Consider the following 18,448-nt stretch of genomic DNA (forward strand, 5'->3'; position numbering starts at 1 on the left):
TTTATGTCTTTTCCATATATTTCCGAGTATTTCAAGATATGACTTAAGCAGACTTTTCTTTCAAATTCTATTTTGTGACTAATTGAAACTTTCAGAACATATAACAAAATAATTTGGTAGCATTAAAAAATAAATAAATGACTGTAAAATAAACACATTGTAACTTTTGCTTTAGAATTGTCATCTAATTAGAAATATTTTCAGAATAAAGCAGGCATAAGTATTTATGGAAAACATCTAATCCAGTGGAAGCTATATAATCAGTATTGTATTGAAAATATATATTTCAAAAGGTAATAAACTAACAACCCAATATAATATTGCAATTTAAATTTTATTAATTAATTTTAATGTGGAAATCACTAATTTCCCTAATAAAATGACAAATACATAGAAAGAGAGAGGAAGAGAGAGACAGAGAGATCATACCTACACCTCATATACACATATTGTGGAACAGTGTTAATTAACTTTTACAAAAGTCATTTCTCAATATTTATGTATTTGATATATATCAACATATTTTGTAATTGTGAATATGCAATCTTATTTTTTAATTACATTACAACAAAAATGCAAAATATAAAAGAATTTAAATTACTCAGAAGACTGTTAGATCAAAAAATGAAAAAAAAGACAATATATAAGATGCTGTGACAAAAATCAAAGGCAATTTATAAAAGAAAGCATTTAATTGGGCTTACAGTTTCCGAGGGTTAGAGTCTATAGGGTGGAGCAATGGCATGGCAGCAAGAAAGCTGGGAGCAAAGCTAACCCCATGACACACTTTCTCCTACAAGGCCACACATCATACTCTTTCTCAGAGTTCCACTAACTGGGAACCAATTATTCACCATGATCTATAGGAGCAATTTTCATTCAGAGCAACACAATGCTTAAAGTGGAATTTTCAGAAATGGCCTTCAAAAAGTCATGATCTAGGTCATCTGAGGCAAGCAACCTGCATGCCGGACACAGTTCGACAGTGGCGGATTCCAAACACCGAACACCCAGAGACAGCCCAGGCTATTCCGCCTGCCCAGGTAGGCCAGGGGCTGTTTCCGGCTCCTTCTCGTCATCGCTGCTCAGAGTCATCTGAAGCAAGCGACCTGCGTGCTGCACCAAGTTTGGCGGTGGCGGGTTCCAAACACCGAACACCCAGAGGCAGCCAGGCCTCCATCCGCCTGCCCAGGTAGGCCAGGAACTGTTTCTAGTTCCGGTTTGTCATCGCTGCTCAGAGTCATCTGAGGCAAGCGACCTGCATGCAGGACCCAGTTCCGCAGTGGTGGTTCCGAACACCCAGAGGGAGCCAAGCATCCATCCACCTGCCCAGGTAGGCCAGGAGCTGTCGCTGCTCAGAGTCAACACAATCTGACACAATCGACCTGCATGCCATACAGAGTTCAGCAGCTGGATCCCACACCCCTAGGCCCGGTGACAGCTCTGCCTCCAACTGCCCCCAGCACCCACGAACACTGCCCACGCACGAACACAGTGACACCTCCATCCATGAGAAGAGGACCGACATCAGAGTATTGGATCTGTTTGCATCTACCAGAAGGGAACTGTGGTCCCACACCCACCAGGAGAACAAGAAACACTTGCTACACCCACCAGAAGAAAGGATGAGAAGAGGACAAGGTAAAAGCACATCCAACAACAGAAAACCCAATATGACACCACTGGAGACTAGGAACCATACACCAGTAAGACCTCAACATCATGATGCAGATGAATCAGAAGAGAATGACCTTAAAACTTCTTCAGGAAAATGTTAGAGGACCTCAAAGAGGACATGAGAAAATCCCATAAGGAAATTGAAGACAAAACAAACCAAAAAATACAAGAAATAGTTCAAGACCTAAAATCTGAAATAGACACAATAAAGAAAGCACAATCGGAGGGAATGCTGGAAATAGAAAAGCTGGGTAAACAACCAGGAACTACAGATGTAAGCATAACCAACAGAATACAAGAGATGGAAGAGAGAATCTCAGGAGTTGAAGACATACTAGCAGAAATAGATTCATCAACCAAAGAAAAGTTCAACAAATCTCTAACACAAAATATCCAGGAAATATGGGATACCGTGAAAAGACCAAACCTAAGAATAGTAGGTATAGAAGAAGGTGAAGAAATCCAACTCAAAGGCACGGAAAACATATTCAAGAAAATCATAGAAGAAAACTTTCCCAACCTAAAGAAAGACATGCCAATGAAAATACAAGAAGCCTACAGAACACCAAATAGACTGAACCAAAAAAAAAAAAAGGTCACCTTGCCACATAATTATCAAAACACCAAGCATAGACAACAAAGAGAAAATATTAAGAGCAGTAAAGGAAAAAGGTCAAGTAACCTATAAAGGCAAACCTATCAGAATCACACCTGACTTTTCCTTGGAAACTCTGAAAGCCAGAAGGTCCTACATCTATTTCTACCTATACTAAGAGACCATGGATGCCAGCCCAGACTACTATACCCAGCAAAGCTTTTAATCATTATAGATGGAGAAAACAAGATATTCTATGACAAAACCAGATTCAAACAATACATATCCACCAATCCAGCCCTACAGAAAGTACTGGAAGGTAAACTGCAACCCAGGGAAGTTAACTACAACCAGAAAAACATTGGCAATAGATAATCCCAACTTACCAACAGTCAAAAGAAAAGAGGAATAGAATCCCACACATAATCTTGCCACCATCACCAAATCAAAAACAAACAAGAATGAACAATAATCAATGGTCATTAATATCCATCAACGTTAATGGTCTTACTCCCCTATAAAAAGACACAGATTAGCAGAATGGATAAGAAGACAGAATCCTTCCTTCTGCTGCTTACAAGAAACTCACCTCAACCTCAAAGACAGATGGTACCTAAGAATTAAAGGTTGGGGTAAGATCTTCCAATCAAATGGACCCAAGAAACAAGTGGGGGTAGCAAACCTAATATCCAATATATTGGACTTTAAACTAAAATCAGTCAAAAGAGACAACGAAGGTCATTTCCTACTCTTCACAGGAGAAATCCATCAGGATGAAGTCTCAATTCTGAACATTTATGCCCAAATACAAAGGCACCCACGTTTGTAAAAGAAACTTTACTAAAACTCAAATCACACATAAAACCGCACACACTTACAGTGGGAGATTTCAACACCCCACTCTCACCACTGGACAGGAACACCAGACAGAAACTTAACAAAGAAACAAAAGAACTAATAGAAGTTATGGTGCAATTGGACTTAACAGATATCTATAGAACATTCCACCCAAATACAAAACAATTTAACTTCTTCTCGGCACCACATGGAACCTTCTCTAAAATCGACCGCATACTTGGCAACATAGCAAACTTCAACAAGTACAAAAAAAAATTGAAATAAGCCCCTGTGTCTTATCAGACCACCATGCTTTAAAATTAGAATTCAACAACAACAAGAACAACAGAAAACCTACAAACTCATGGAAATTAAGTAACACCCAATTGCGCAATTCATGGGTCCAGGAAGAAATAAAAAAAGAAATTAAAGATTTCCTAGAATTCAATGAGAATGTGGACACAACATATCCAAACCTATGGGATACTCAAAGCAGTGCTAAGAGGAAAGTTCATAGCGCTAAATGCCCACACGAAGAAACAGGAGAATAATCACACTAGAGAATTAACAGCACAACTAAAAGCTTTAGAACACAAAGAAGCCAATACACCCCGGAAGAGCAGACGCCAGGAAATAATCAAATTGAGGGCTGAAATCAATAAAATGGAAACTAGGAGAACAATACAAAGAATCATTATAACAAAAAGTTGGTTCTTCAAGAAAATCAACAAGATAGACAAACCTTTATCCAAACTTACCAAACAAAAAAGAGTGAACATGCAAATTAATAAAATCAGGAATGAAAAGGGGGGTCATAACAACAGATACAGAGGAAATCCAGAGAATCATCAGGTCATACTTTGGAAACCTATATTCCTCAAAATTTGAAAATCTAAAGGAAATAGACAATTTTCTGGACAGATTTCACTCTCCAAAATTAAATCAAGAACAGATAAGGAACTTAAATGAAATTGAAGCAGTCATTAGAAGTCTCCCAAACCAAAAAAAAAAAAAAAAAAAAAAAAGCCCAGGGCCAGATGGCTTCGGTGCAGAATTCTACCAGAAATTCAAAGTACAGCTAATACCAATTCTCCTCAAAGTATTCCACACAATAGGAGCAGAAGGGTCGTTACCAAACTCTTTTTATGAGGCCACAATAATCTTGACACCTAAGCCACACAAAGACACAACTAAGAAAGAGAACTACAGACCAATATCCCTCATGAACATTGATGCAAATATTCTCAGTAAAATATTGGCAAATCGAATCCAAGAACACATCAGAGAAATCATCCATCCGATCAAGTAGGCTTCATCCCAGGGATGCAAGGATGGTTCAACATACGAAAATCCATCAATGTAATCCACCATATAAACAGACTGAGGAAAAAAAATCACATGATCATCACACTAGATGCTAAAAAAGCCTTTGACAAAATCCAACATCCCATCATGATAAAGGTCCTGGAGAAATCAGGGATAACAGGAACATACCTCAACATAATAAAAGCAATATACAGCAAGCCAACAGCCAACATCAAATTAAATGGAGAGAAACTCAATGCAATTCCTCTAAAATCAGGTACAAGACAAGCTGTCCACTCTCTCCATACCTCTTCAATATTGTTTTTGAAGTTCTAGCTAGAGAAATAAGACTACAAAAGGAAATCAAGGTAATACAAATCGGAAAGGAAGAAGTCAAACTCTCACTATTTGCAGATTATATGATAGTCTACATAAGTGACCTGAAAAACTCAACCAGGGACCTCCTACAGCTGATAAACACCATCAGCAAAGTGGCAGGATACAAGATTAACAAAAAAATCTGTAGCCCTACTATATACGGATGACACATTGGTGGAGGAAGAAATCAGAGAAGCATCACCCTTTACAATTGCCACAAACAACATAAAATACCTTGGGGTAACACTAATCAAAAAAGTGAAAGACCTTTACCGTAAGAATTTTGAGTCTCTAAAGAAAGAAATTAAAGAAGATACCAGAAAATGGAAAGATCTCCCATGCTCTTGGATAGTAGGATCAACATAGTAAAAAATGGCAATCTTGCCAAAAGCAATCTACAGATTCAATGCAATCCCCATCAAAATCCCAACACTGACCTTGAAAGAACAATTCTCAACTTTATATGGAAAAACAAAAGACCCAGAATAGCCAAAACAACCCTGTACAATATAGGAACTTCTGGAGGCATCACTATCCTTAACTTTAAGCTCTATTTACAGAGCTATAGTCCTGAAAACAGCTTGGTAGTGGCACAAAAATAGACAGGTAGACAAATGGAATAGAGTTGAAAACCCTGAAATTAACCCACACACCTATGAACTCCTGATTTTTGACAAACAATCCAAAAATATACGCAGGAACAAAGAGCATCTTCAACACATGGTGTTGGCATAACTGGATGCAAACATGTAGAAGCTTACAGATAGACCCAAGCCTTTCGCCCTGCACAAAACTTAAGTCAAAATGGATCAAAGACCTCAACATAAACCCAGCCACACTGAACCTACTAGAAGATAAAGTGGGAAATACCCTTGAATTAATTGGTACAGGAGACTGCTTCCTGAACATAACACCAGTAGCACAGACACTGAGATCAACAATTAATAAATGGGACCTCCTGAAACTGAGAAGCTTTTGTAAGGCAAAGGACATAGCAAGACAAAACAACAGCCCACAGACTGGGAAAAGATATTCACCAACCCCACATCTGACGGAGGGCTGATCTCCAAAACATACAAAGAACTCAAGAAGCTATTCTTGAAAACACCAAACAATCCAATTAAAAATTGGGGTACAGAACTAAATAGACAATTCTCAATAGAGGAATCTAAAATGATTGAAAGACACATAAGAAAGTGTTCAACATCCTTAGCCATCAGGGAAATGAAAATCAATACAACTCTGAGATACTGTCTTACTCCTGTCAGAATGGCAAAAATCAAAAATACCAATGACAGTTTATGCTGGAGAGGATGCAGAGAAAGAGGAACACTCCTCCACTGCTGGTGGGAGTGCCAACTTGTACAGCCACTTTGGAAATCAGTATGGGGACTCCTCAAGAAAATGAGTCTACCACAAGATCCAGCAATTCGACTCCTAGGCATATACCCAAAAGAAGCACATTCATATAACAAGGACATCTGTTCAACCATGTTCATAGCACCATTATATTTGTAATAGCCAGAAACTGGAATCACCCCAGATGTCCCTCAACTGAAGAATGGATACAGAAAATGTGGTACATTTACACAATGGAGTACTACTCAGCAGAAAAAAAAAAACAATGGAATATTGGAATTTGCAGGAAAATGGACGGAACTCGAAGAAACCATTCTGAGCGAGGTAACCCAATCACACAAAGACAAACATGATATGTACACACATACATGTGGACCTGCTTTATGATACATAGTGGTGACCATGCTTTATCAGAACTGTTTTTAATGATGTTGCTCAGAATGGTTTCCTTCCAGATGATGATTGAGAAGCTAATTTAAAAAAATGGTACCAGGTACCACAAGAGTAACAGAACTGTGCTGTTTTTCTGGGATTTTGTTTTTTACTCTTTTTTTTTAATGGAGAGTGCTGGATGTCTCTACAATTTTGTTCAAATGACTGCAGAACCTGGAAAACCTGTTGCTGCTATTGATGCATAACATACTGCCATTATTGATATATATATATATATATATATATTATATATATATATATATATATATATCAGGACTGCCTAAAGAGCTATAGAGATACAGGACAGCTAGTATTGTGGAGTGGTTTGGTCAGTTTCCTTGGCTTCTACAAACTACTAAAAGGGTACAATGCATTTGATGCAGTTATGAGCTATTTGTGTTTTTTGTCTTCTTTGAAATACCTTTTTATGTCATAGCGACCTACCTTTCACTTATTGATTCAGGGTACAATAATCATGATAGTCTGTTATCAGCTATACATGGTCCAAATTATTTGCTTATGTGACTTTTTCTTGTCCTTTTCTCCTTGTGGATTTTTAATATGATAGATAAAGGCTTTAATTTTAATATAGTTGAGTTTGTCAGTCTTTCCTATAATCACTTGCATGTTCTTCTCATTATGATTTGTATTTTGATGGAACTGGAGCTTACTGATGGTTTAGAATGGCTGATCGGCAAACTCCATGGATCCATCTATCTCTATCTCTTATCCCAGTAGAAGAGACACAGATGTGCACCAATCATCTTTTATGTAGATGTTAGGGGTCTATCTTAGATCCTCAAGCTTGTGCATCAGGCAGGCACTGTACCAAAGGAGCCCTCTCTCCACCCTCCGAGTTCTCTGACGTTCTACACTCTGTATGTCCATCTTCATCTAGTAAAATATTGTTTAGATTGCTGAAAACATTAAAATAATCAGAAATATTTTTCTCTTAAATGAGAAATGAATGTAAAAATAATGCTAGAAACATTTAAAAGGGGGAAATATTTAATTGGAAAATATGACAAACAAAAAGTAGCAAGAACATTTGTATCAGGTAAAGTAACATGCAAAACAGAAGCACAAAATTGAAGAATCAGCCACCAAGATAAAACAGTTATTATGAAACAGACAGAGAGAGGAGGAAAGAGAAGACAGGGAAAAGGCAAAGATAAATGACGTCAGTTAAACAACATCACAAATCAAGTTGGACATATGTGTATAATATATTAAGGAATAGAAAATATATATTTTATTAACCATATAGTATATATAGTACAGAAACTAAAATGTTGACTCTCACCTATAAATAGTGTCTATTTTTCAGACAACACAAGAAAACATTATAAAATAACAAGCTTTAACCTGCCCATATGTCTTGCAAATATAATAATGACCATAGTGTATTTTAAACTCAAAGTGTATTGGCAAATGAGCAAAACATGATTTAACTTTAAATTTTTAAAACATTTATTTTTGTTTTTTGTGGGTGTTTTGTCTACATGTTAGTACATATAAATTACATGTGTGCCTTGTATCTGCAGAGGCCAGAAGAGGGTCTCCTGGACCTAGGGTTACACATGGTTGTGAGACAACATGTAGTATTGGGAACCAAATACGGTTCAATTTCAAGAGCAACAAGTGCTCTTAACCACTGAGATGTCTTTTTAGCCACACATTGTTTCATATTTGAAATATAATAATAATATATGAAACAATAATAATATATAAGGAATAATAATATTATATAAGGAAAATTGGGAGTCAAGCAAAGTTATGCTAATAGTATTTTTTCTCATAGAATTATTTTCATGCTGGGAGAGTACAATGGTTATCCCTTGTTCTTTTTTTTTTTTCAACCTGTCTTTGATTTTAAATTAGCATGAATTAGAATATAATTATGATAGTAAGCTTATTTTTAAAATGAAAACAAAACACAGAGATCACAATTGTAACTGCATATGACTGTATTGATATTGCATTAAAAGCAAAATCCACAGATATAAATGCCTACATTAAGAGTCAAGAAATATAAAAGATCTTCCAATGACCCTTGCATTCCCTAAAGGACTTGATTCTAGACCAGTACTTCTGAGTACATATCACATCACAGTTTTGACAACAATCAAGTTCTCATAGTTTACACTGGGCATCCGACTTGGAATACATACGTTCCGTTCTTCCTTAACTGCTTCCTCCAGCTGGGAAGCGAATTGTGAGCAGCACAACAAAAATGAATTCATATCATCACCAACCTTTAAAAAAGAAACACAAGACAGCTACTTTCAATTTTAGAACCCACTTGTATATCCACTTCTAAATATATTTAACAGTGTTTTGAAAGTATTTTAATTTTGTGTAATTTGTGTTCCTTCAAATATAGGTGGCAAGAAACTATGTTTCGAATGTTATCCCAGAAACTCCTCCTAGAAATGAAATATGGAAGAAAGCACATTCTGGGGAGTGATGACACACAGTATGTTGTTGTTTTTCTGTCGGCTTAGTGGCTGCACCAGAACCTGCTGATATTTTAAAATCTGAGTAGAGCAAGCCCACTGTCAATACCCAGCTGCTTAAACCGTGGCCAGACAGGATTTCTGGCTCTATTAGCACCAGCTTGCCTGCAGTCGCGGCTACCAGATGAAGGTTTAAACTAAGTCTCCTATCGTCTATTTACCATTAAATATTCTGGAATCAGTCGTTGGGGTGAAAACCTGCTAAATCAAGGAAGCCAAGAAGCAACCAGCTCACCTTCCCTTTTTGGCCAGAGACCCAGCAAGAGAAGTGTCTCTCCACTCTTCCCAGACCAAATAAGACTGCAAATCTCTAAGTCCCGCCCTACTTCTTTCTGTACCTCTCTATCCCTAGTCCTGGGTCCTCCATGCTCTCTATGGCTAAAACTTGTCAACTAGTCATTGCCTCCGCCTCCTGATCCAAGGTTAATTTTATTAGCACAGTCTCAGAGTTTCACAGTGCAATCAAATATCATGCAACGATGTTTTCCTACTTTAATCTATCTATACAACTGCAAAACTCAGGCAGCCCAACCTTACACTCGCGTTTTTAGGGGGTCTAAAGAAAATAGCTAATGTGTATGTAACTGTACATGTTAGAAAGTTAATGTAGGACTGTGGGTGCAGAGCAGTGGTAGGGCACTTGCCTGCAAACCCAAGGCATGGGTTCTAGCCCCAGCACCACAAAAATAGAAAAAAAAATTGTAAACTACAACTATTGACTGTAAATATGCTTGCCAAAATCTGTAGTCTTTCAGTGTAACCTGTTAGTAGGCAATGATCATTACAATGTAATGATTAAATATCTTCTGGTAGATATTTGTATATCAGAAAACTAACCCATGTTAAATCAATCTTAAATACTTATCTCCAGTAGAGATTCTCACAGAAGAAGATACCCACTGAACAAAACACTTCTACCATACTTCATAGGAACAAAATGGATAAGACAGTCATATTATTTCAGCACTTGAAAAGCTGAGTCAGTAGATTCCAAGTTTCAGGCCAACTTGGGCTACAGAGAGTATTCAAGGGAATTTAGTGAAGTCTCATCTCAAAATTGTAAGCCACATCTGGGTATGTGTGTATGTGCCTGTGTGCACACATGCCATATTACATGTGTGGAGGTCTAAGAACATGAATTGGTTCTTCATGTGAGTTCCAAGGATTGAACCCAGGTCAGTAGGCTTGGTGGCAAGCACTTTTACTCACTGACCATCTTGCCAGCCCTCAAAAACTTAAAGAAGTTTTAGAGTGCTTCTCAACCACACTATTGACCATGAGTTCAATCCTAATACCAAACAGCAACAATAAAACAAAAAAAGCAGAAAAACCAAAAACAAACAACCCCCCTCCAAACAAAACCAAATAAACAAAACACTGGAAAAATCATCCAGGAGACTAGAAAAATAGAGAAGAGTTACCAATCACAAATTTAAAGACAGTTCATTCCATCACACCACTGCACTCGATTGCCACAAAATAGAGACCAATTTGACAAAGTTTGCCCAAATAAGAGCAGTACACCAGACAGAAGACAAGAGAGTTTAGCAGTTATGCTGAAGAGTGACAATAACAACTTGTGTACTATGTAACTTATGCTAGTTGAGAAAGGATAACTTGGGACACAAAATTGGCAGGACCAATGACCTTCAGGTCCTAGGGAAACTGAAGAACTTCTCTTGTAATATATACAAACTACAGGGAAACAAAGAAGGTGGTAGCCAGAGGTCAGGGTCACTGAAATAAGTTAAGGAACTGACACCCTGTCATCAGCATTTGAGGTGAAATAGAAGACTATTAGCAGAGTAATCAAATTCAGTGAAATGAAATGCCACATTACATGAGCAGTTCCATACAGATAAGGAAATTATCAAGAATCATGACAATGGATGTGAGAGAATCTGACTACTACATATATACTACTTACTGAATATCACACATCGGTCCTTTCTTTTATACTCACAGAACTTCATTTTTGTTTGAAATAGCAACATTTAGCTACTACTATTACTGCTGGTGATAATGACAGTTAAAAATTTCCAGTCTTACAACCATGAGCATAATGGTCAGATATCCTGAAAGCTGCAATAGTGTCACTTATATCCTGGGGTAACTCAAAGCCATTTTTGGACTTAAGGCCTTATAAGTTGAACAGAATTCATGCCAAGCACTATAAACCCAAACAACTACCTGATGATACCATGGACCCTAGAGGAGAATGACCTATTGTCGCTTTCCTAAACCATTATAATTTCTAACTGCATTCTAGTACATACCTTTACATACACAGAGGTGAAGCTCTCACCCTCCCCCATCAAAGAAGCTTCTTTTTGTAACTGGTGGTAAACCATCATAGAAACTCAAACCGTCCAGAATACAAAGAAAACTGAGCATTGGTTGCTCACCCTCCAGTCAATACATCTACAACACAACTGACACAGAACAATAAATACACAAAAGTTAAAAAATTCAAGTGCAAATATATGGTTGAGTCAAACATATGTAAAACAGGGCCAGCAAGAAAGCTCAGCAGTTAAGAGTGCTAGGTGTTCTTGCAAAAGACTAGAATTCAGTTCCCAGAAACCACAATGGGTGGCTCACAACCTCCTGTCACTTTAGCTCCAATATCTTTTTCTGGACTCTGCAGGCACCACTACACATGTGCACATTCACACATACATACATGTGGAATATTCCTTTACACTGTGTGAATATATGTCAATGTGAATTGGGTTAATAAGAAGCTGACTGACCAGTTGCTGAACAGGATAAGTTTAGGCAGAAAAACCAGACTAAAGACATTGGGAAGAAGAAGAGTGGAGTGAGACGAATTGCCAGCTGGTCATGGGAGAGGAAACAGGAGGTGCAAGATGAAAGAGAGGGAAACCATGCGGCAAAATGGAGATTAATATAAATTCATTAACTTAAGTTGTAAGAGTTAGTTAGTAACAAGCCTGAGCTATTGGCCAAGCATTTAGACAGAGAAACTCTGCCTACATAGACTGGGACACATACACACAAATAAAATTTAGAAGGCACCTTAAAAATTAAAACAAGCAAAAAATGAAACTAATAGAAAACAAAACAACCAACTGAATGGGAACCGTGCTATTGTGTTGATAACTGCAATATGACAATATGTACAACAAAGATATTTGCTAAATCTTAAAAACCTTCTTTGGTTTGTTTTCTACTTTAAAGGCTAGAAAACAAAGTATTTAAAAATTATATTTTATTGTTTATCTGTGTGTGTGGGGGGGTTGATGGGGGTGTTCATGATTGTCTGCAAAAGTATACCCGTGGAGATCAGAGTATGACTTAAAAGGGTTGGCCCTCTCCCTCCACCATGTAGGTTTCAAGGACTGAACTTAAGTTTGTCAGGCTTGGTGACAGACACCTTTACCTACTCACCCATTTTGCTGGTGCAATACTTTCTTATAGCCAACTCAAGCAAAGTAGCCAAGCTCATATTTAAAACTCACCATAGAGGCAAGATTGTAAAAAGTAGACTACAGATAAGACAGGAGTTGACAGAGGCTGGAACCATTAGCACACTTCTGTCAAGTGTCATAAAGAGGATCTTGTACGTTTGTGGGGGCATTTAGACAGTGTGTTGTGTGGATTCCAAAGGCATCATCTGAACAAACAGATAAAGTTGAGCTTTCCTCTTTACGTTTCAGTCCTGTTCTTTCTCCATCTTCATTGACAGTTCCATATGTGTTTTCCAAAGCAGCAACCACCTTAAAAAAATGTAAATCAAGTTGAATTTTTCACAGTCAAAATGCTAAAACAATCACACCATGATAGTATAGATGTTACTTTATTGCCAGTGGCAGGAAGGTCAACTTTCTACCCTTTGGCTCATCATGTGTCATTTAGAAGATGCCTGCTCAATGGTGCTAAATCCTGTCTCCTTGCCATGGGGACACCCTAAAACTCTGTCTTCTCTATGTGGATAAGTAGCTAAAAGAGAAAAGGCATGCCTGTGAATAGCTTAAGAAAGCAGAGCTTTCCTTAAAGTCTGATTTTCCTCTGAATATTGCATAAACAAAAAAGAAATATACAGAGCAGAAAGCAATAAACTCTAAAAGACATTTTCCAAGAAAACAAACTGACCAGGTATCTCAGAAGTTTGAACTGTAATTTTTCATATTGGTGTCCTCTCTCCTTATTCTCACTTAAAAGCCTATTTACAATCTTAACTGTCAGTCATTATAAAAGAAACTTAAGAGAAACATTAAATGCTATCATTTCTAAGAGTTATCCTAGCTGGCAGATGCATATACCCACAAATCACTGCTTGCAAAGATAGTCTTAGCCTGGCAGTTAGGAATTTTGTTTTCAAGAAGCTAGAAGAATGGTCTTTATTCCAGACTGCGCTTTATGCTGAACTGCTTTCTTTTGGATTCTGGAATTCTAATACATGCTTGACAGAGAACACTTTAGGTTCTCACCCTTCTAGGCACTGAGGTTTTTTTTTCAGATTTTTTATATGAATTAGAAACAAGATTGTTTTACATGACAATCCCAGTTCCCTTCTCCCTCCCTTCCTCCTCTACCACCCCCCAACTAAAACCCTACCGATCACATATCCTTTCTTCTATTCTTCCTCTGACTCAACCTTTCTGCTCCCTCATGACCTCTGCATCCTTCCTCTTCTTCCCTTCTCATTCTCATAGCTCCCTCCTCACTCTTCTCATAGGCACTGAGTTTTTAATGATAACTTCTAGTACCCTTTCTATTTGAGTCATCATGATTCTTTATATGAGGAATGAAGCATACCTCATAGGACTGCAGTCAGAGGATACACTCATAGCCCTGGGCCTGTTTTCTTTCTAATCTCCCTCCAGTTGCTGGATGTAATAAATCTTATCATTGGTATAAGAATATATGGAGTCCATCCTAACTACAGCTGATGCTCTTGCAGTGTAACAGCAAATCTCCCAGGTAGTGACCATCTTGGGAATTACCACAAATAGGAGACACAGAACATATCCTACCATCTTCAGGTGTTTAGCAATCCTCTTGACCACTTCATCTTCTGTTATTAAATCCTTTGTCTTACTAGATGGTATTGGCAAGGCATACCGCACAATTGATTCTCCTGTGGGTGGAGACCTTAAGACCATTGGTTCGATTTTATCATGCTGTGCCTTGGCATTATGTTTTTCTTTTGACTTAGGTGGTGAATTAAGTAGTCCCTTTTTATAAGGTAATTCTGGAACATTTGCCAGTTTCTTACTAACGCTTGGTAGCTGCTTTGCCCGCTTCATTTTTGTGGCTGACTTTGCTTCCAAATTACATGTGAAAAATTCAGTACCTCCCTAAGAATGAAACATTAAGAGATTCAAAGAAAAATCCCAAACCACTCATTTAACTAACCAAGAAAATTAAGTTATTCTAATGAAATTCGTGTCTTATCATTAGGGTACTGCAGCAGGCTGCTAAAATGATATTGTTATTATGGTGTGACTATGCACACCACTTCTGTACAGGCTCATTTTGGGTATTTTTTTCCAAATAATGTCACTATTTTGTGAGGTGACCAAAACTTTAGGAGGTGTGGCCTAACTGAAGGACATTGATAAGTGAATGCTGACTTGACTTGGAAGGTTTACACCTGGTTCCCAATTTCCTGTTTTCTGTTTTCAGTCACAAGTGTGACCAGCCTCATCTTCCATGTGTTTCCCATCATAAAGTTTTGCTTTTCATAGACTCAGAAGCATACAGCCAAGTGACTATGGGCTGAACCTTCTGAATCTGTGAGCCAAGTAGGTCCTTCCTTTTAGTGGGTGCTTCCTTCTGAATCTGTGAGCCAAGTAGGTCCTTCCTTTTAGTGGGTGCTTATGGCTGGTAATTTGTCATGGAAATGCAAAAATAACTGAAACAGACACCAAATCTCTTCAGGGAGGAGCTGACATTATATATTTGGGTATCTTTAATGGCAAGTTAAATAAAACAATAGAAATTTTTGAACCCAAGTATGGAAATCTAACGGTGAAAAGACCCATTATTAAGCTAAAATGCACCCTTTGTAAACGCCATCATTCCCATTTTGCATGTGATTAAACTGATCTCAGAGAAGTTGGTCACAGGACAACTCAAACAGCTAGGAAGTATTATAGTTGGAATTTCAATGAAGACCTTTTTTTCTGTATATCTTGTTTCTTTCCTATACTACTTGTTCCAAGTGTTATCATTTCTTTGTCTTTAAAATTTACAGCAATTTGTATGAGTGAGGGATGAAGTGAAAATATTTCAGATTTGAAATTACAACAGGATTACCAATTACTCCAGAGATGCTCAATCTAAAAATCAACTTGGGATTACAAACTAGAGGGGCTATCCTGACAACAAGTCTTGAGAAGTTTCGAAAAGTGACCCAAGTGATTCAAATATGGGAAGTCTTAGGAAGAAAGAAGACAATGTTCTCAGAAGAACTACAATTCTGTTCTTATTTTCCCTATAATTCGTGTCTCAGTATGGATCACATAGGAAGAAATACTCCCAACAAATAATAAAGATATGTTTCTCAGACCTAAAGAGTGTTGCCATGTACAGGTAAAAATGTAGAATGCCGATAGGAAGCAAAAAACACAAAGCACATCAGAAAGAAATGGAAAGATCTGAACAAGAAAAATAAATTTTCAGAAAGAACATGAAAGTCAAAAAGGAGGGGAAAAGAGAATCAATGATACCATTTAATGTTTCTTCTCAAAAGATTATATATTTTATCTAAACTTCAAACTCATTAAGGGCTAACAAATAAACATGTCTCAAAGAATAAACCAGCAAAGGAGTGAGCTGGGGCTGAAGCTATGGCCCGAGGCTAGAGTCCAAGCCTCTGCCAAGACTTGCTCAGTCAGAGTAAGCCCTGAAAGAGAGAGCTGTAGTGGGAGTGGCCTGTGTGGAGTGAGCAGTTTCTCAGGGCCGGGATGCTCCAAACTAGCAGTGCTTCAAGCCCACCAAGCGGTGGTCACTTATTATCATCAAGAATCCAGGCCTGGCTAGCAAACCTATAGTTTCTCCAGGCACAGGATGGTTCATCTTGATTTGATGCTCTAAACTGGGCTCTTTTCAAACTCAGGGGAGTAGCCACAGAGAGATGATCAGTTCAAATCCCAACCAGCTTCCCTGCCTTGGCAATTTCTGGGCACTCATGCAGTGTGGGGGTTGTAGTAGCTGGGGCCCTCTCCTGCCACCTCTAAAGCCAGAGAATGGAAAGTTCCCACTGCCTGTTCTGCTCCTCCTCTTCTCCCGTTCAAAAGGAAGTTTCTTTCTAGCTCCACCCTCCACGGGAAGACCTGTCTCTGCTGTCCAAAGTGTGTCCTTCTCCAGCTCCTGCAGCACTCCCAGGAAGACTGGGCTTGGATTCATTCTTGCCTCAGCTCTTTGTCCTTAGTGGATAACAGTTGATCTCTCTTCTTAACTTCATACTAAGGGATTTATCCATTCGGATTATCAGCTCCTTGACCATGTCCATGTGACTTCCCCACTCATCTGAGGTCCAGTTTCCCTGGGCTCTATTTACCAGCTCTCGGGGATCTAGTCAGTCTCACCCCGAATGGAGTGTTCGGAGGGATCCAGTTCAGGATTTTCCCTGCTGGAAGGCTGCTTCAAGTTGGCAAACTAATTGGGAGCGAGGTATGAACCCAGCATCTCTACTCACAGCGAACAGGAAGAAAGAAAAATCTCAAAAGAGATTACTGCAATCAGCTTGCCTGTAGGACAACTGGAGAAGCCCAGGAACGGCTCAAGCAGCAAGTCTTTATTTAACACTGAGCCTCTGGACTTAGGCTCCAGTACAACTCTGAGGACCAAGGAGATTCCATGCAACTAGAAACCATTTTTTTATCAAGGAAGACTACTTACAGTGTTGCTGCAAGATCTGTTATCCCCTCTGAGCTTTCATCATCCTGGAGGCAAGGCTTGTATTGTGTGCTGTGTTGGTCTGATGTGAACGCACTTGGTTCTCAAGAGGATCTGGATGTCCTCAAGGAAGAATTAGAGCAACAAAATCTAGTCAGAAAGGCCCACTCCAGGAAATGCCCAAACATAATGAAGGAAGGGCTGGAGCAAATAAAAACAACATGAGAATGAAAATGGGAAGGTGGACTCTATTACAGTCAGCAATGTGGCAGAGTTGACTTCTGAAGTAAAACCTCAAAGCCAATGCTACCTTAGATGTACACTCTGCTTGCTACCACTGTAGAGGGACTTCAGAAGAGCGCAGTTCCCATCGGCAATGTCTTAAACACTGTTCATCTTGCTGTAGAGGCGACATGGAAATCTGAGTGTACAGAATAGAATTATGGCAGAGTGATATGGAGAGTAATGTAAGTAACCAGATTTTCTCATCACCTTCAGGCACACCAGAATTTGCAATAAAATCCCAGTGACAAGGTAAGTTCTGCCTTGGAGCTGTAAATAACGCTGGGTGGACAGTGCCAGTTCTATGATTAGAATTGTTGGCTTCTTGTTCTTTGTTCCTAGTCATTTAACCCTACAAGTCTTGTTGGGAGTTCTCTCAAATCTCTTTCAAGATTTATAAGCATAAGAAGTATTCAGTGGTGAACTACATTTTCCCTTTGAGTGTGCTCTAGTGGTCCTCAACCTTCCTAAAGCTGAGACACTTTGATATAGTTCCTCATGTTTTGGTGAGCCTCCAACAATAAATTATTTTTGTTGCCATTTCATAGCTGCAATTCTCTACTAGTATGAATCATAATGTAAATATCTGATATACAGGATATCTCACATGTAACCCCAAAAGGGTGAAAGGGTGGTTCAACCCCCAAAAGGGGTGTGACCCACATGTTGAGAACCATTGTGCTAGACTGTTTTCCCACTCTGTTGCACAGAAAGAACTTGACAAGTGACCACGATGTTTGGACCAGTTTATCATGATAGATGTGGATGCTGTCCAGTAGCTTGAAGCCGTTAATAACTGCTGGTTTTCTTTGTAAGGGATTCAATTTGGTGTTGTCTAATTTTCATTTTTGTAGAAATATTAAAATGTAATGTTTCCTATGAGAGTGTCTACATTTCTCCTTCTTTTTTTTTTTTTTTTGCCTTAATATTGTCCTTGTATACCTGTGGTATTTCACTTCATATTGAAGATTATATAGTAAAGTATAGTTTAAAAACATCAGATAACAGATAATTCTTGCTCTTCTGGCTGATTTCTACACCACACTCCCATCACACACACACACACACACACACACACACACTCACACATAATTTCAGATGTAACAACCAAGTAAAGTTCTAACAATTGACTGAGAAAGAGAATAAACCAGTTAAATAGTCATGTACAAAGATTAAACTAACCTTGGAAAATACATAT

General features: G+C 38.3%; 1 protein-coding gene across 1 annotated transcript in view; it reads right to left on the bottom strand.

The window, feature by feature from the left end:
- The window catches only part of Ccdc7 (coiled-coil domain containing 7), a 35,318-nt gene extending 20,946 nt beyond the window's left edge, over positions 1 to 14,372 (bottom strand). Inside the window, exons 1-3 of the mRNA XM_027404870.1 lie at positions 14,100 to 14,372; positions 12,747 to 12,839; positions 8,755 to 8,838 (exon numbers count right to left, since the gene is read on the bottom strand). Coding sequence (XP_027260671.1) covers positions 8,755 to 8,838; positions 12,747 to 12,839; positions 14,100 to 14,372 — 450 coding nt within the window. The remainder of the gene's footprint in view (positions 1 to 8,754; positions 8,839 to 12,746; positions 12,840 to 14,099) is intronic.
- Positions 14,373 to 18,448: the final 4,076 nt, after the last annotated feature.

This window comes from Cricetulus griseus, chromosome 3 (genome assembly GCF_003668045.3).
Source record: "Cricetulus griseus strain 17A/GY chromosome 3, alternate assembly CriGri-PICRH-1.0, whole genome shotgun sequence".
NCBI lineage: Eukaryota > Metazoa > Chordata > Mammalia > Rodentia > Cricetidae > Cricetulus > Cricetulus griseus.